At 46.4% G+C, this 19,733-nt stretch overlaps 1 protein-coding gene across 2 annotated transcripts in view; it reads left to right on the plus strand.

Annotated features, from left to right (window-relative positions):
• The first annotated feature begins 1,413 nt into the window (after positions 1-1,413).
• PCCA (propionyl-CoA carboxylase subunit alpha) overlaps positions 1,414-19,733 on the plus strand; it is a 469,473-nt gene continuing 451,153 nt past the window's right edge. For both annotated transcript variants that reach the window (XM_074989641.1, XM_074989649.1), the window contains exons 1-2: positions 1,414-1,519; positions 16,389-16,466. In XM_074989641.1, coding sequence (XP_074845742.1) covers positions 1,448-1,519; positions 16,389-16,466 — 150 coding nt within the window. In that variant the 5' untranslated portion in view covers positions 1,414-1,447. The remainder of the gene's footprint in view (positions 1,520-16,388; positions 16,467-19,733) is intronic.

Genomic DNA, 19,733 nt, shown 5'->3' on the forward strand with positions numbered 1-19,733 from the left:
TAGTATCATGGAAGGGTGCAGCTCTTGACTGCTTTCCAAATTCTTGGAGTGTCCCCCCCATCAAAAATTATTGTGCACCCCAGTCTAAACCTATCATAGCAGGTCACTGTCCAATCAGGTCTCCTTTTGGAAACTTCTAGCAGAGGTGCTCATATGACCTCCCTAAGCAGTTGGTTCCATTAATGTACCTTTTTTAGTTAGTAATTTTTTGCCAAGATATAATCTATAGCTGGTATGCTGTAGTTTGAACCCATTGTCTCTTGTTCTCTCCTCTATGGCAAGAAACAACTTTTCTCAAGCAGCCTTTGAAATAGTTGAAGACTATTTTCTTATTTCCCCCCTTCATCTCCTTTTTTCCAAGCTAAATATACCCAGTTCCCTCTGCCTTTGCTCCTATGGCTTGTATTCCATTCCTTTTATCATCTTCCTCACTCATCTCTGGATCCTTTCAGTTTCTCAACAGCCATTCTAGTCACTGGTAACCAAAGTGGGCCACAGTAATCAGTGGCCCAGTGCTTGATAGGAAGGGGTTTTCTACTATGACTTATCTAGCCTAGGAATGTTGCCAACTAACAGCCAGACTAGTCACACCCAAGCACCCCTGGGTGAATGAAATGAACATTACCTGCTAGGGTGCACAACGTGTGCAATGGGCAGGGAACAGCAGCCATGGCTAATTCCCCCTCCCCAGTTTTGAGATGACAACAAGAAGGCGTGTGGCACCTATAGACTAAGCTATTTTGGAGCATAAGCTTTCGTGGACAAAGACCTGCTTCATCAGATGCATGAGGCTGATGGACTTCCACTTCATATGGCTAAATTCAGTGCACGGCGAAGCGGGTCTTTGCCCGCGAAAGCATATGCTCCAATATATCTGTTAGTCTATAAGGTGCACAGGACTTCTTGCTCTTGCGGATAACGACTCACACGGCTGCCCCTCTGATACAGTTACGAGCTGCTGCTTACCCGGGGGAAGACGCCAGCACCACTCAATGGATTGGAGGGGTAGGATGCTTTCTGCGCTTGCATGCAGCACAGCACTTGCCAGCACGGCTGCCAAGCTTCCCAGGAGGCTGGGGCTCCGGGAAGAGGCTGGCTCAGGGCTGCCTGGGCTACGGAAGTAGCCCCAACAGCTCGCAGCAGAGCCTGGCTCGGCGGCCCAGGAAAGGCAACGCAAGATCCCCCGCCGCGCGCGGCCAGCTGGGGGCGGGCAGCCTGGAGCGCGCCGAAACCCTGCCCTCTCAGAGGCCAAGCCGGGGAATCCCCGCGCTACTAGCCGCCTGCCGGGCGCGCAGGGGAGAACGGGTGCGCGCGCGCGCCCTCACGGGCGCTCTCTCGCGGCCCGGGGGCGGGGCAGAGGGCGGGGTGGAGGTAGGCGAGCCGGATTGGCTGAGGGAGGAGGTGAAAGGGCAAGCCGAGACTCAGGCTGGCGGCTGCGGCAGCGGCGATGGCGGCGTTTTTGCGCCAAGTGGTCGTGAGCGCCTGGCGGCAGCCGGAGCTGCGGCTTCGCGCGCTGCAGGTGAGCGGGAGTGTTCGAGCTCGCGCGCTGTTTCAGCGCCGCCTGGGGTGGGGGGTGCGCAGGCGCCGGCGCCGGCGCCGGTGCCGGTGCCGAACCGAGTCCAGTCCCGTCCAGTCCCACGCTCCAACGGGCGGCGCCGGGGGAGCCCCGAAGGGGAGCGTGACGGGCAGTGGCAGGAGCCCAGCGGCGCGGCGCCGAGTCAGCCCCTCGCTGAGCTTGTCTGGGCCCGGGCCCCGCCCCAGGGCTTGTCTCCGGGCAAGGTACCTCCTGGGGTTTGTGCCCCTTCCCGGCCCCAGGTCGCTCCGAGGGCTGCCCAGGTGTTGCTGGGCTGTGACAGGCTCGTGCCGCCCTCTGCAGGGGGCTGGCAGGGCCAGGCGCGAGTAGTGGTACAGTGGACTTCCACATTCAGCGCCCTTCCTTTGGGAGCCAGCTGGCGTCTTCCTGGTTGCTCCGGTGTCTCTCCTTTCTCACAGGAGTGGGCACAAGCTTGTGAAGGTCTTAAATGAGGCACTGTCTTCATGGGGAGCTTGTGGGGGCGGTCCTTGGACTAGGTGTTGTCCAAACAGACAAACCCACACGTTTGTTCAGAAAAGCTTGTGCCCAGTATAATAGGGTGTATGTTGTAACTGCAGGAAAGCAGTTCTCAGGACGGTTGTAAGGCCAGACACTTGGCTGGTATAAATCAGCAAGTCATGCCAGTTTGTTATTGACATATCCAGCTCTGAGCTTGTTGTGCTAATATGAGCTTGGATCACTCTGCATTACAGACCTGCATCGGGAAACTCTGTTAGTTGAGTGTGAAAAATCTACGTGTCTGTCCTGAGCATCATAATTGTATCGGCCTAACTTGTTTTGTAGACTGCTGTGTCAATGGAAGAACTTCTGTCAACATAGCTACCACATCTCCAGCAGATGGATTAAATCCCTTCTGTGTAGGAGGGTCTTTGCTTAAGTGCTGCAGTGGCTCAGCTATCCCAATGCAGTGTTTTACGTGGAAAACTGCCATTTGAGATAAATGCTACACCCCAGACCTCCTGCCCTCAACTTCTATTTCTGATGCATGAGCCAATCAACTTCAATATTATAACTTGATATTTAGCACACTGAAATGTTCAGCTGCAATTTTTTATATGTTGTGTAAAGTTTGTCTTTGTGCTCTCCTTTGAAAAGACATTTAACCTTACCCTGTACAAGAAAGTTAATCATTTAAAAAAAAATGTAGCAATGAGTTCAGTCTCTCTTCCCTTGACCATTTTTTCTTTTGTTTGTTTACTTGTCACTATTCTGTTGACTAGTTTAGCCAGTCTTGTTTGCCATGAATCTTCAGTAATGAGTCTTAGCTTGTTTCCACGCTACTGCGGAAGATCAACCCAATCAGGGTTGATCTTCTGTGGCTTTGTTTCTTGCATGCATGAAATGGCACTTTCTGGGGTCAATGTTGAGAACCACTCATTGATCTGTAGCAGCAACAAAGGGTCCTGTGGCACCTTATAGCCTAACAGAAAAGTTTAGAGCATGAGCTTTCGTGAGTTAACTCACTTCTTCAGATGCTGGTCCTGGTCCTGGACCAGCATCTGAAGAAGTGAGTTAACTCACGAAAGCTCATGCTCTAAACTTTTCTGTTAGTCTATAAGGTGCCACAGGACCTTTTGTTGCTGCTACAGATCCAGACTAACACGGCTACCCCTCTGATACTCATTGATCTTGTGTGAGGACAGCCATAGCGGTCAATCGCTGGTGGTTAAGTTGACCTTTTCTTTTCTTTTCTTTTTCTTTTAAGCTATGTTATTGGCATAGCTACAATTGCGTATCAGCAGTTGACTGCTGTGTGTAGTATAGACATAGACTTTTGTAGAGTCCTCCATTTTCAATTCTGTAGTATGATTGTCACATAAGGAGTTTGGGTTGGCTGAAAGTGACCATCTGATGCAAACAATCCTACTATAATATTTTTGGGGTTAACCTTTACCCTTCCAGAAAGTTGAAGGTAAACCAATTCAGTAGTCCAGTGACAGTGTAAGACACTTCATGCATCAGCTGTTTCTGGACAGAGGCATTGACAGGGCTTTCCTACTGCCCAGTCTAAGAATTCTGCAGAAAGGATGCAGTGTGGCTGCCTGTGGTTCCTTAAGGCAAGTTGCCTGGGAGTGGATATTTGAAGTAGTCGAGGGGGGAGGAGGAGCTGACTTAAGGAATGGATGCAAAGGAGGGCCCCAACTAAAGGGGGAAATATGTGACCTCCCCCATGACTCCCCGTATGACTACTTCCTGCTGTGATTCCAGCCTGGGGCCCTTGTGCGCTCTTCATCCCACGTTACCTCAAGCACATGGGGCAGGGGGGCCTCTGTCCTCCTGGTCTGCTGAACACAGACTTTTGAGCTGCAGGGCTTTCTGGAATGGCAATAGTTTTTTAAAAGGCAGAACAGGGGGCTGCTTGGCAGCCCCACACTAGCATCTCCTACAGCCTAGTTGTATCATCTCCATCCCTTCTGTACAGTTGATCTCTTGAAGTCTGTACAGTCACAACTGAGGACAGGGCTGTAAATGACACCAGAACAGCCATGCTGGAGGACTTGCTGGTGTGGGGTGTTGGCTCCTGGGAGCAGCAAGCCTATGCTCTGCTCCTTTTTCTGTTGTGGATTCTGGGAGAGTGCTGTAGTTCAGGCTCTCTCAGGAACTGTAGCGAGGGGAGGGGGGTGGGAGGAGCAAAATGTGGGCCCCATGCCAGGAACTCTTCCAGCCATGTCCTCTGTCAAGGCTGTACAGACCCCAGCAGATGCAGATGATTTGGAAGGGTTGGAGGCAGTGCAGCCATGCTGGAGGAGCTGCTGTCATGGGCCCCAGGGAACAGCCCCTAAGTTTGGCTCCTTTCCATTGAGGTTCCCTGCTGAATGTGCCCCTCTGTCATCTGGGGAGGGGCATGTGGTCCTTGCCCTTCCCACCTGTCATTGATTTAGCTGATCAGCAGAACTCTGAGCTCAGCAGAATAGAACCGGTCAACAATATTGTACCTCTTAAGTATACTGGCAGCAAAGCTGACATACTACATGTCCTAGGAAAGGGAGGTCTTCGGCAGGTGAGTGATAAAAGCCCTGTTGTAACACCTTCCATTTCTCTTTGGAGTTGCCAGGAAATGGAAGGATGGCTTAAAAATTACATGGCACAGAGCAGTGTTAAATGTTTTGAGACCACAGAACACCAAACTAATTTTTATGTGGAACACCTATGAAAAGTTTCTTAAAAAAACTGTCAGACCAAAAAATACTGAACAACACACACAGCAAAAACACAAAATGAAGGAATTTAATCAGGGGTCATAGCAATGAAGAAGTAACACTGAATCTGATTTTAATAACAGGAAAAATATACATGTACCACACATCCTTGCTAGTTGCTACCCTGCCACAATGCAACTGCAGGCTACTCTTGGAACACCAGCATTTCGTGGAACATAGTTTAAGAAGCACTGGCATAGAGGCCTTGGTACCTGTTCAATGGAGCTCAGACACTGAAGCTTAGGAGCAGAGGTCTTGCATTCAGTTTTTCCGTAGAGCCTGTGCCAAATCCTCCCTAGGGGGCCAGTGGATACCCTTCTCTGGCAGGGCTCTTTGGAAGGGGGTCTCCACACGTTTCCCCCTCCTCCAATGTGTCCTTTTGGCTCTGACACCACTACCACCAGTGCAGCGGGTTGAAAGAGGTTCTGGCTGCTAGCTCTGCACCATTGCTAACATCTTCCTATTGTCCATGGGAGCTGAGTACATGGGTGTCCCATCCTGGACCCAAAGCTTTTCGGGGGGTGGGGGGGGGGAGTGTCCCATGGTGGCTGCCTCAGCCTATACAGTAGCCAGTTCTGTTTGGCCACCAGCTCCCAACTAGCTCATGTTGGAGCTGGGGAGCTCTGCTTCCCGTCCCCACTGTGAAATGGAGCGACTGGATTGACCTGGGAGATAGCAGCCTCTGCTCTGCCATGTCGCTGTGCATCTCCACGGCTCCCACAACTATGGTAGTGTGGCGGGGATGATGACACCTGGCTCTTGCTGCTGCCCCATACCTGGCTCACTGGTAATCCATGAATCCCTTGGGGGCAGGTACTAGTGGGAAGAAATGTGATTTGGGAGAGGGAGGAGCAGGACCTGGACTTTAGACTAAGGGTATGAACACGTAGCCAGGGCGGCCGAGACTGGAGCACAGCTGCTGAGATAGGCCAGATTGTGGAACTGCTCAGGCTGCAGATGGGCCAGACTTTGACTTGCTTAAGGGCAGGCACCCTTCCCACAGAAGTGAAAATATTTTGTGAGAAAAAAGTTTGTAGATCATATGAATAACTTTACTGAAGTATATTTAGTAAATTCTTAGATCTCTTATGAACATGTATCATAACTAGTGAGGTGTATAATAGAAAAACTAGACTGTCACTGACTTTCTTAAAATGGATTCTAAGCCAAACAGGAATAAATTGGAAAGCTTAGTTTCTTGCTCTAGATGTTGACATATATAATTTAATTGAAATAATTGAGGGGAAACCTGTAATTAGACAAAATGCATTATGGGTGGGCAGTAGCTTGTCATACTTAAGTCTGAAACTTATAAACTAAGCCCATTACAAATCCAGTTTCTAAATATCTCTTCCAAAAAATCTTTTCTCTGTGCCAACCTCACAATCTTGCAGTACTTCATTCCGGGGCTGGGTGGGGGTGGGGGTGGGGGGTTTAAAGGAAGTTAACTAGTAAACAGTTAAGTTTATTTGCTCTCCTACCTGTAGTTCCAAAATGACTTGATTTTTAGCTATTCCAAATTTGAGAGTGTGCTATGGAGTTAAACATGAAAATGTTTCTCCACTGCCTTATATTAGAATTTATTTTGTAGTGTGTGTGTGTGTGTGTGTGTGTGTGTGTGTGTTGTGCTCACTTGCAACCTACAGTTTGAGAACCCCTGCTTTACCTCTATTTTAATATCAAAACAAAAAAAAGCAGTAAAGTAGCACTTTAAGGACTAACACAATAATTTATTAGGTGAGCTTTTGTGGGCCAGACTCACTTCCTCAGACCATAGGTCTGGCCCACGAAAGCTCACCTAAGAAATTATTGTGTTAGTCCTTAAAGTGCTACTTTACTGCTTTTTTGTTTTGATAGTACACAGACTAGCACGGCTTTCTCTCTGTTACTATTCAACATGCAAGGCACTCCATTTTAATAGGGTCACAAAGGTCTGGTGTTACACTTGCTGGGGTCCTGGGCCAAAACTTAAGCCTGAGTTCAAGCCCAAACCACTCCATCGGGGCTTCAGCAATAAAATGCCCGTTCCCCTGGGCAGAAGCCCTTGGTCAGCTGCTCCTGCAGCCTCCTTTCTGTCTAGACCCTGCATCTCCAACTGCTCTTTCACCTTACCTTCCACCGAGACTCTATCTCTTACCCATACCCTGCACCTTACCTCCTCCTGAGATTTCGCCGTCCTCCTGCACCCTCCTTCTCAAGCTCCATCCTGCTCTCTTGACAGCTCCCTCCTGCACATTGAACTGCCTCCTTTTTTGGAAGAGGGGGGGGGTGTCTCTACTTCAGAGTCTAGGGATGCTCCACAAAATCTGCTAGCCCTGGGCTTGCAGAAGAGTTAATTTGGCTTGGGATTCAGGATCGAAGTTGTGAGGTGCCTCTGTCAAGGGCCTCATCAATCAGGACTGGTGCTCCCCCCATGTGTCAGTGGCCTCCCAACACAAAAAGGTTTGAAATGGTGAACATCGCCACATGCAGTAAATGGAAAGCATATTAGACTCAACAGATCTAAAAGTTCTGAAGACAAAGTGGCTTGTTAGAGCTGCGCACATGGAGCACCCTCTGCCCGCTCTGTGTGTGTGCCCTACCGCTTGATGGGACAAGTGCATGGCACCAGTGGCGGAGGTGGCTCCTCCTGCAGCTCCCTGTGGTTCTAGGTGCCTCCCCAGTTGTGGCGGCAGTGGTTCCAGTGGTGGGGCAGCTTGCATGGTGGCATTGGCTCCAGTGAGTCACTGGCAGTTTGTGCAGGGGAGTGGGTGCCTGGCTTGGGGGTTGAGGGGCAGTGCTGGGCTTGGGAGGGGGCACACAGGCTGTGGCAACTGTTTTTCTGGGACATCACTGTTTTAGATGCAATATACCATGTTCCTGGGACTGTGCTGAGCATGCAGCTGCCATCCAGCTCATGGATACCAAACTGAGCGCTGCCCTGGTAGTTAAATGAGTGGCAAGCACTTTAGAAGCTTGTGGCCCTGAATTTCTACCAGTTAGTGGAAGTCCCTTTGTTATGTAAGTGTGTCAGTCCACTAATTGTTTCCTGCTATACTAGACTGTCAGCATTGGTAAAGTTCATGTGATGGTGGATGGATTTTCAGTAATGGGGTCCATGAACTGAGAGAGGGTGATAAGGCGCTCATATTCCCTATTTTAGCACCAGCTCACCTTGCCGCAGTGGATTAAGAGAAGAAGCTTCTCTTCTGTGGTTCTGCAGTTACTGATATATTAATGGGGATGCTTTACCAGATTTGATAAGGTGCTATCACCCCCTCCCCATCCCAGCCATGCCCCTCAAGCCTCTGCCAATGGGGGCTACTCCAGCCTGCTGCAGCCTCACAGGGCTGGAGGAACCCCATGCCCACAATGGGTGGGGGAGGAGGTCTGCTCCATCCCCTACTGGTTAACTATAACTGATAAGCCTCATCTGTTTTAGGGTGAAGTCTACTGGTTAAACATAACATCCATAGCATTGATGCTGTCTAGTCAGGGAAGGTGCATGACACTCCCATCCTTAAGAATGCAGGCATGTTCAGAAAGCTGCAAATGGAGATATTTTGTCAAGGCTGGTACATGTGGCATTTCTTTATCAATGCTGTCAGGATCACAGGGAACCTAGCTTACTACTTGTTTCTGTGGCTTGTGATGCTGGTGGCTCATCAGGTGCAGAATAACAGCTAAATGTGCTTTTGGTAGATTGAAAGCACCTTGTACAATAAGAAGTAGTGGGTGCTTCCCATTAAGCGTAATTGTTTTGGTACATACTAATGCTTTATGAAGTAGAATATGATATAATGTACCAAAACCAGTGCAAACTAAAATTGGGCAATTGAAAACAAATGTGTTAATGGAATGGAAGTTATTTTATTTCAGGAATTAAAGGAGAAATCATTCGTGTCTGCTACATAACAAAAAAGCAGTCAAGTAGCACTTTAAAGACTAACAAAATAATTGATTAGGTGATGAGCTTAGTGGGTCTGTCCCACGGTCTTCAGGCCATAGCCATACCAGAACAGACTCAATATTTAAGGCACAGAGAACCAAAAACAGTAATCAAGGAGGACAAATCAGAAAAAAATGATCAAGGTGAGCAAATCAGAGAGTAGAAGGGTGGGGGGAGGTCAAGAATTAGATTAAGCCAAGTCAGCGAATGAGCCCCTAATGACTCAGAAAATTCCCATCCCAGTTCAAACCACATGTTAATGTGCCAAATTTGAATATAAAAGACAGCTCTGATCCAACTGACAGAGACTGAAAACTACAAGATCTTTACCAAATATTCAAAACCGTGAATTATCCACCAGGAGAAATGAAATAAATAAAAAAAAAAATAAAAAAAAAAAAATTGACAGGACCAGACAAATACCCAGAGACTAGCTACTCCAAGATCAGCCCAAGAAAGCCAAGAACAGAACACCACTGGTCATCACCTACAGCCCCCAACTCAAACCACTGCAATGAATTACTAAAGACCTACCACCTATCCTTAATCAGGACGCCACACTCCAGAAGGCCCTAGGTGACATGCCTGTTCTCTCCTACAGACAATTTCCCAACCTTATGAGGATCCTCACCAACAGCCACAGTCTATACCCCAGGAATACCAGTCCTGGAACCGTTCCTTGCAACAAAGCCTGCTGCCAGCTTTGTCCACATATCTACTCTGGAAATACCATCACTGGACCTAACCAGGTTATTCGCAGAATCATGGGCACATTCTCATGTTCCTCAACTGACATCATATATGCCATCATGTGCCAACAATGCTCAGATGCTTTGTATGTTGGACAATCTTCTAACTCCCTTGGACAAAGAGTTAATGGGCACAAAACAGACATAAAAACACTCCTGATCACAAACCAGTTAGTCAGCATTTTAATGGGGTGGGCCATTCTGTTAATAACTTAAGAGTTTGCATGTTACTGAAGAAAAACTTTCACACCACTATTGAAAGGGAGACAGCTGAGCTGTCTTTGTATATTCAAATTCGGCATATTAACATGTGGGTTTGAACCAGGATGGGAACTCTGAGTTGCTATAGGGGCTCGTTTGCATACTTGGCTTAATCTAATTCTTGACACCGCCCCCCCCCAACCCTCTACTCTGATTTGCTCACCTTGATCATGTTTTTCTGACTTGTCCACCTTGCTTACCGTTTTTGGTTCTCTGTGCCTTAAATATTGAGTCTGCTCTGGTATGGCTATGGTCTGAAGAAGTGGGTCTGCCCCACAAAAGCTCACGTAATGGATTGTTTTGTTAGTCTTTAAAGTGCTATTTGACTGCTTTTTGTTTCTATAGTGTATAGACTAGCATGGCTCCCTCTCTGCTACATAGTGACAGAGAGAGTCTTTAAAGTGCAACATGACTGCTTTTATGTCTGCTACAGTTCATTTTGGCTGCAAGTATAGCAATGGTGGCGCACTCAGGTCAGTGTGTGTGTGGTTCTCTTTACTCTACCCAGCAGGGACTTGGAGTGATGTGTGTCTTGATGCCAGATGGAATGTTGTAGGGTGATGTTAAAATGGAGTTCTCCATTGACCGCAAAGGGAGGTGTGCCTATGCTCATTGAACCTGTAAGTCGATAAGAGTCTGTAGCATCTGTGTTTGCTGCCCCAGAAGCAGCATTGTAACCTGGTGCATCTTTCTCTTTTTTCCTGCTGGAATTCCTGGGCTTTTCTCCTGTCTGCTTTTTTGCTCCCTTACCATCTGAAACAGTCATGCTCCAGGCTATCTGTTTGCAGGTCAATGCAGCACTGGCTTGGAGGCTCTCGATGAACATTCCTCCTACGTTTTCTTCTTTCTCCTACTTGTTGTGGTCCAGCTTTCATGGGTGTTGGGGCGGGGGGGGGGGAGGTAAAATGCAGTTATTGAATGAATGTGTGGTCACAATACAAAGCAAAATTTAAGTTTTAGAACTCCCCCTGGCACCCCTCTTTTCACAGTTTTAAACCAGGCTTATTGACCTTTTGGTTTTGAGGTGCCTCTGAACAGTACTGCTTCCCAGTGCTGTGTGAGTAATGGAGGGGGAACAAATTGGTAACAAAAAAAAAAAACTTATTCCCATGGTTTTGAGTGTAGGCTGGTGGCATGGACCACTGGCACTATTTTTTTTTCCACAGGTAGTGGTGATTTTTAGATAATGTCTTGCTCTTAGGAGTAACAGAGATGCAGAAAGCAGAGTTGCTGCTGGTATTCTGAAGTCACCTGGCCCTGTGTGCTCCTGGCTTTGCTGCTATGGTGACAGCCCAAGTCATTGCAGATCGGTGTGATAAAGTGTCTTACTATGAAGGAAGAAAGGCATTTACCATCCCTAGAAGCTTTTGGGAGAGGATTGCGGTGTATCCCTTTTATAAGTTTCTTCAAGGTCTTTTGAGGGGTGCCCCCATGTATACAAACTGCTTCATGTTGCCTTCCCACCAACTCCGCAGGGGAATGAAAAGCAGATACCAACTCTGCCTCTGTTTGTTGTACTGCTACCTCTTCTCGTATGAATGCATGAATGAGATCACTATGCAGTTTTGTGGAGGCTGGGCTCCATCTGTGTACTTAAACACTGTAACAGGATATGGATTCTTAAGCTTTGTCTTAGGGTTTCTTTCCCCTACAATGGACTCAGCTGCTGGAGTTGACAAGACAGTGGTGGAGTCTTGCATGGATTCTGGATCTTGGCATAGCTGAACCTTCCTGACTGTATGTCCTCTCCTGTCTTCCTTCTCTTGGCTGTTCAGGGGGGCTTGCAATGCTGGGCTCTTCAGAGGTATCTGTTTTCTGAAGGATACTAGTGGGGTCTCCACCAAGCATGATATGCAAATTGTATTAAAAGCAGCAAGTGTGTGGCTCAGCATCTGATTACCTGTTGGTCCTGAATGGCCTTTTGGTATTCCTGCTGCCATTCCTTCGCGTTCAGGCAGCACTACTGTTAATGCACATAATACTTCATTGGCTGTGTCTCCACTGCAATCTGCCTGCCCAAGGTCTGTGTTTCCAGAACTGCTCTATAGTTGTGTTTATACATTAATTCTTTCCATGCCAAGAGATCCAGTGCCTCCTGCCTTTTCCAGGTAGGAATATGTCTGGAGCACGAAACCAGTATGGTCCATTGGGCAGTTGTCAGCACCAAAAAAAAATGCTGCTAGGTATGTTCCTTTAACTGGGGAATCAGGAAGAGCTTTGCAAAATGTGTGTGTGACTCCTGATCTGTGTGAACCTGAGCAGTGGAGTTTGATTGTGGCCAGTGGCTAGCATTGTGGGACAGCTGCTGGAGGACTGTCAGGGTCAACCTAGGTTACAGTATCTGTGCTTGTACTATGTCAACCATGATAAGCCAGCCAGCCAACCAACCAGTGCTGAGTCGTGGTGGGTGTACTGCTTTGCTGTAATGCATGTGTTTACATCAGTAGTTGGTAAATTGGAGAATATCATCTTATTGTAAATGTTTTCCTACTCGCTTTATAGACATCTTGGCTAGCTCCAGAGCTGTCAAAACAGGCTCAACCAATGTTAGAAAAAAACAAAACAATGTGACTTAAGTTTGTGTGTGGCTTGTTTAAAAATGTAACTGCGATGCATTAATTGAGTTAGATTACAACTCTGCTGTCTTCTCATGGCTGCTGTGGCTGCCCAAGTGGTCACTGTACTGTATTGCTGTTCCCTGTGCTTGCTGCCCCCAGTGGTGAGTCTGAAGTATGTCATACCCCTTTTGGTGCCCTCCTGTTTCCAGGTTTAGGAAAATCTTGGATTTCATGCATTTCCCAATTTCCAGGTACAAGCACCTTGATTAAAGTTGGGCTAAGAGGAAGGTGCATACCAAATTTCATGGTCTTGGCTTTTGCATTAGAAGAGGAGTTCTTGAACAGGAAGATGCACTCTAAAATGTATAGTAGAAAATAATAAAAAATTGAATATGGCTTCTTGCTCCGTTCTTTAACTGCATGACAGCTTTTCTGTTCTGATAACAGGTGTTTACAATAAATTCTAAGACCTTAAATACATCTTAATTAGCACCATTTCTTCCCTTCTAAATTGCTTTGTTAGTGCACAAATCTCCTTTTCCTGTGCCTTCAGAGTTAAGTTGCTTTGTACCAAGTTGTTTACAGGAATGTTTAGTAGTCTGCTGTTGTAAATTACTGTAGGCTGAAACACTGAAATCTGAGATTTTTCATCCAGCTACATCCATGGTCTGGCAGAACCATGGACTTTCCAGGACCACAGTGTCCTGGGGTGTGGAGGGGGAGGGGCCAGCATGACTAGGTGCCAGAGCCCATGGTAGGGCAGCCACAGCTAGGCTGGTGGCGAAGTGGGTAGGTTGGGGGGAGAGAAGCAGTGGCCTGGAAGCCTGGGCCAGGAGCAGCTGTGAGCTTGCCTTATCCTGGAAGGAGTGTTTGGAGCTAGGAAGCCAGCAGCTTGGGCTGGGGAGTGGCAGCTTGCAGGGGTTCATGGCCAAGGCTGTGCAGCCCAGGGAAGCTGGCTGGGGCTGGAAGAAAGTGGACTGGAAGTCATGGCTGAGGCCAAGGAATGGCAACTGCTGCTGAGCTGTAGCTGGGGAACCTGCAGGGGTCAGGCAACAGCTGGGAGGGGAGCCCAGGAGCTGGAATGCCACCATTGGTTTCCTCTGGTCTTGCAAAATCCCTGGTCCTACATGGCTCAGATTCTGATAGTGCCATACCACAGAGGTTCAACCTGTATTGTTGTTTGTGTTGGTTGGTTGTTGTTTATATATACACTTGGTCCACATCTCTCTGATGGATAGCAGCACCTCTTCCATGCAATTTTTATTCTTTAGGACATGCCTATGATTCTGACTCATTCTGTATGAAGAGCTACCTCTACCTGGTTTCTCTGGGATAAATCCTGCTCCACTGATTGCATTGAAGTCTGAGGAAACCAGGTTTTCACCCTTTTTCTCTGACTGTCTCTCAAGTACTTAGACTCTACTTTGACCCCCTTGCTTCTCTGTGCTCTGTCACTTCCCCTTAAGCCTGACCTTCATACTTCTGGGCCCTTGAGTGAGTACTCATGACACCTAGGAGTGTAGGAACAACTTGTACAGTAGGAATGCTGAGAGTCGCTGAACCAAACTGTAAACTCTGTATGTGATGAAAACCATAAAGCACTTCAAGGTAGGGGGTGTAGCACTAGTTCCCACACCTATCACAAACATGGATGTTCAGATGACTGACTGATTATTTGTGTTGCCTGGAAGTGTTACTAATCTGCAAAAAAACTTAAAATGAACCTGCCTGACTACTCTCTGGTAAACTCCTCATAAGATAGCGATACTTTCAGAGTCAGATAAAAAGCAACCGTCATCTGAAACGGCTTACGCTGCTACATTGTTAGGTGCAGACTCTTCAAAAATGGTATATTTAGATATGCACATAAAAAGCTTCAGAGAATCTACTGGTCTACAGTTGTGGGGCTTCCTAAGTGTTACTGAACCTGTTGTTGCCAATAGCCATCTCTTTCTCTCCCCCCTGCCCCCCTTAAAGTGTCATTAGCAAAGAGAAGCCCAGTATAAGAGAGAGCATGTATTTATCTTAATGCTGCTTTTCCGAGTAAACAATCTAAATGAACTTTTATAAGAGAGAACTTAGTTTTGACTGGGCAAAGTTCACTCTGACTTTGGCAGGAAGCATACGTGTGAAGGGCACATCTGAGCTTGCTGTCCAAGCTGGGCAAAACACACAGTATCTTTCTGTAAGATTCCTCTTTGTCTGAGGGTTTATATCCCTATCAAAACTCATTTTATAAAGTCTTATCCTGCTCACTCCTTTTGACTCACTTGCAACTTCTGATGATGAGTTTTATACAGGATTATTACAGACTGTGTGAAAAGTATATTAGGAGTTGCCACAGTTATATCAGATCTTTAATCATGCCATATGATGGGTATCACTGACTTAGCATTATAAGAATCTATAAGTGAAAAATATTATAATACTTTGCTGTTCTGACTGTTTTGCTCTATGTTCTGCAGTGGTCTTAATTAAGTTGTCAACAGTAGTGCTCTATTATCTTTCCTGAATTGAAAAATGGGATTTAGAAACTCTTAGGTATAAGAGTAGTTGAATTACTCCATCAGGTGTGAGTTATTTATCAGCAGTGAGTTTCTTTGCTGTTCTTCTAGTGCTGTGACTTGAACTGCTCTCTCTGAAATTGCTCAGTTTCTTCCACTCTTGGCTAATCTAAATAAGTCTCTTACTAGAAGACTTTGCTGCCTAACTGTTCATAGGTTTGTTCACATAACTATTTCAATTTATTAAACACTGCTGCTAGTAAAGAACCTTCTAATGCTTTGCATTTTTTTGTCGTGTGCTCTGCTTTTAGCAAAACTGGTAGTACAGGCTGAACCTCTCTTGTCTGGCACCCTTAGGACCAGACTTATGCTGGATGAGAGAATTTGCTGAACCATGGAAGGTTGTTATTGTCTATCTCATTACCAACACTTGCACCGCTTACTGTGCTCTTAGACTTTTTTAAGGGTAAAGAACAGAACAGAACACTGGAAAACTAGGATTGGTGGCTGTAAAACTTTTTATGGGACTGTGAGAAACTTAGCCACACCCACGTAAGTGGTCACCTGGCAAACTAAAATCATGCCGCTTATGGGTGTTGCTGGACGAAGAGCTCTGGAGTGAAGAGGTTCAACCTCTTGTTGGCGGAATATTTCATTTGTGCTTTAGTCATATTGAGAGATTGCAAAAGCTAGAACATGCAAACTTTTATATCTTTTTACAATAAACTGTGTTCCATCAGATGACAGGTTTTCATTAGATATAGCTCTGTGATATATATGAAAAAAATGGGTGCTACACAAATAACGCCTCTGAAATTTTGCTTCCTCCTATAAGTCAGCCATTCTTATGGGGTGTCATCTTTCACTGCTCATCCAAAATTGCTTCTTGGAGACTTGAAATAACTCATCCAGTGGTCTGAGGCACTGGTTAGACAGACCACCAGACTTTCACTTGACCACTTATGTGGCTCTTCACATTTTGTTTTAAAATATATGCAATGGAAAAAGTTGGATATTGAAGCATGACCTGCTAATAACCAGTTTGTAAATGTTTCTTAGCCACCTAAAATTGCTTTTGCCTCAGAAGTATGTACTCTTAGGGGCTATAGTATTTCAGGGATGAGATGTACTGGCAGTATGGTGTGATCAAGCTTGTACATTAGAACTAAACTCTTCTTAGTTCTCTGGCAATGCATCTCCTGAGATGCACTCACTTCCTCTACTCCCACTTGGTTAATAGTAAAACAAATACACTCAATGTAAAATCTTAGGGATAAGCTTTGAAAAGGGCAAACCATGGCAGTAAAAGAGGATTCAAGGCTTATAATTTATGGTACTTAATGCCTCTAAAATTAAATAACTTTAAATCACACTGCTATGAAGACTTTAGTTTTCTTGTTTGGGAATGGAATAAGCTTTTTGGGTCAACCACAATACGCAGGGAAAACTGTCTGGTATTTAATGTCTCTTTATTTTCCTTAAATATAAAAACTAAGAAATTCAAGTACCTCTACTTCCTTGCTGCTGAAAACTTCAAGAAATTCTGTATATAAATTAATTTTGAATCTTTATCCCCTCCACTTTTTATTTGTAGTGTGCAGCATGCCATTCAAGATGGTGCCTAATATCTTCCCGTACTCTGTATACAGCTGAATATGATCCCAATGAAAAGGTAAGCTATAAAATTGGGCTTTCAACTGGTGGGTGTGGGTGTGCTTGGTTTTCCCCCCCACCCCCAGTGTGGTGTTTTTATACTAATACTAGCACGTTGACTTGGTTGCTCACATAGTTAACTGAAAAAAGGCTCTTTTTTTTCTTTTTCCCCATTTGAAAAATAAAATATATAATCTTATCAAACAGTTGTATTTTTGGAAAAGGAAAAGTTTTAATTCTTGGTGGTCACTTGATAGTGAGTAGGACATCTGCATGTCCCCTTCCTATTTGTGAGTCTGTGGATGGCTGATCAGCCCTATTCTGGAGCTACAGGTCTTATCCCAGAAGGGGGAGGTGTTGGTAACTGTCAGAAGGGCTTGGGGCATTTTCTTTGCCCCTCTTTTCTTCTCCTCTCCTTGTGTGCAGTGGTGGAACCTCTCAAATTGTGCCACCCCCTCATGGATTACTGCTCCCCACTGGAGGTACTTCTGGGCAAGGTTCTCCCAAGTGTCCGCACTAATGCCATGCTTTTTCATGTACACCTTCAACATGTCCTTATATCATTTGCTCTGTCCTTGAACTCATGGAAAACGGAGTCTGTTTTGCGAAGTGCTGATCAGACATCCGAACCATGTCATCACTTCCGTTCAGTTGTTGACGATTTAATGGCTTCAGTGGTGTTCATATTCGTCTCTTCCAGGACGCTAATGTTTGTGCACCTATCCTCTAAGAGATACTTAGCTTTCTCCTGAGGAAAGCATTCATGCTGTTCTGGTGCCTTCAAATGATGCTTGTATCTTGTCCAGGTTTCACATGCATGCAGCAGCATTGGAATAACCACTGCATGTTTTGCAAGGAGCTTTGTCTTGGGAGAGATGTTCTGGTTTTTAGAAGAACCTTTGTCTTGGGCAGACAGAAGCAGAGCTTGCATAGCTCATATGTTGGATTTCCTCATCAGTGTCAGCTTTAGTGGAAAGATGCCTCCCAAAGAATGGGAAGTGCTCTACACTTTCCAGCAGTTCTCCGTTGACTTGAACAGAAGGTGCATGAGAGTGTTCTGTTGGTGGAGCACCTTGATTTCTTTTTGATGCTCAGTGTGAAGATGACCTGAAGGACTCCGGTAGACAAAGAGCAGCAATCATGTTGTCATCCACATATCAGAGCTCCGTGATTTGATGTTGTAGAGATCTTACTTTTAGCCTTCACGCTCCTAGTGTTGCAAAGCTTCCTGTTCATTTTATATACAATCTGCATGCTATCAAAGAGGTGAAGGGTCATGGCAGTGACGCAGCCTTTTTAGACTCTTGTCTTTTAGCCTTTGAGGGGCAACTTTGGGATCTATTGTTGCTCAGTACTGGAGCAGTGGTGGTGTTGTGAAGCAGACTCAAGATGCTAATGAATTTTTTGGGGCAGCTGACATTTTGAGAGGATGGTGCATAGGATACTGGGATTGATAGAGTCAAATGCTTTGGTTCAGTTGATGAAACTCGTGTATAATTGCTCTTAAAAGTCTGAGTGAGTCAAAGATAACCTAGAGCATTTGCAGTCTTTGTCTTGTATTAGAATAAATGGTGGGGGGGGTAGGTGAGTGTTTGGTGTGGGAGGGATGACAGTAGGGGTTGGGTGATCTAGCAGGGGGCTGGGAAACTTTGAGGGGGATCAGGGTAGGGGGTGGAGGGTGCTGCAATAAGGGCATAGGTGGTGGGATTGGGGATGGAGAAGTGAAGGCAGTGGGTTGGGAGTGGGGGTAGTGGAGACTCAGAACACAGTGCTTTGGTGTGAGTGAGGAGGGTCTGGTTAGGACAAGTGAGCAAACGTTTTATGTCAGGCCCCACTTCTCATCCCTGCAATTAGTAGGGCCGCCCATCCTGTCTCATGTAATCCAAACCAACAAATTTAATTTCTGTTCATGTTGAAAAATTGCCCCTTTCAGCATGTAAGAAAATAAGCCTGTAAAATTGATAAATCTGTATATAAATAGAAAAACAGTAACAGATATCTCCTCCTCCTTCTCCTCCTCTTTTTTTTTTTTTAAAATTAGGTGGACGAGCCTGAGACCTAATAGCAGATCATGTTGCTTCTCCTCCTCCCCTGGCCCAAGGAAATTTCACACACTCCTGAGGGGGCCTGTCTTGCACTTTGAGCACCTCTGGCTTAGGGAATGGGGGTGTAGATGCCACAGCAGGGGTTCTGGTGTGGGAACTGCTTAGGGCAATGGTGGAGTGTGGTAGTCTGAGGGCAGGGGCTGGGGGACAGAGGGCTGGGGCAGTAGGTGGGGATGGAGGGCTGGGGGGTGGGGAGCTTAGTGCCAGGGGTGGGGCTGGTATGGTGAGGGCAGAGTGCTGAGGTGTGTGTGGAGAGGGTCTGGGCCAGGGGTCTGCAATCTGTAACTCTCTGAGGACTTCTTTGTGGCTCCAGATTCTATATAATTGCAAAGTGTGGAAAAAAAACAAACAAACCCACTCTCCTGTTTGCTTTTGTTGTTTTGGTGAGCATCCAAAAGTTCAGCAATGAACAGCTCATGGCTAAATAGCAAATGATATGTGATGTTGAAACATTGGATAACTCCCCACTTTAATATGTGCAGTGCATTGTGGTATGTGTGTATGCTCTGTTTGTAAAATAGGGGTTACAAAAAGTTGCTTCACTATTAAGGACAGTCTCGTATGTACTTCAGCTCTTGAGTTTAACCAAATTCTGGGGTGGTGGGGGGGTGGCTCTTCTTGCTCTTTTAATTGATCCCTCTTCTGGGTGGAGGGTGAGGGTGCAGAACTCACCCTAGGGGTTTTGTTGGGGAGGGGGTTCAGGGCCATGGTGGGAGGTAAGAGGAATGAGAGCTGTGGGAAGGGGGGAGCTAACAGCAGACAGTTGGGGTATCGGGAGGGTGAAATTGCAGAGCGAGGGGCTTACGTCAGGGGGTTGTTAGATCTCTGGGAGTCTAACCGGGATCACAGTATGGAAGGTGGAGCTGGTCTGAAGGGCAGAGCTGCACGGTCTGGCCCTGGCAGTTCCTGGTCCTAACATCTCTGAAAGGGGAGGGATGGGCCAGGAAGGCTTCTGCAGATCCACCTATAGTTCTGTGAGAGTGAGGGGGAGGCGCTTTCCCATACTCTAGGGGAGGTTGGGCTCCTTGTTGCAGGTGGTCTTTCCCTTGTACCATTGTGAACAGGGCATGAGGGGCAGGGCCATGGTACCTTTTGCTGACCCCATGAGGGGGGTGTGTGTGTGTGTGTGTGTGTGTGAGAGAGGATGCTGTGCCCACACTTTCTGCGGAAGAAGGGCCTTC

Source organism: Carettochelys insculpta, chromosome 1 (assembly GCF_033958435.1).
Source record: "Carettochelys insculpta isolate YL-2023 chromosome 1, ASM3395843v1, whole genome shotgun sequence".
Classification (NCBI taxonomy): Eukaryota; Metazoa; Chordata; order Testudines; family Carettochelyidae; genus Carettochelys; species Carettochelys insculpta.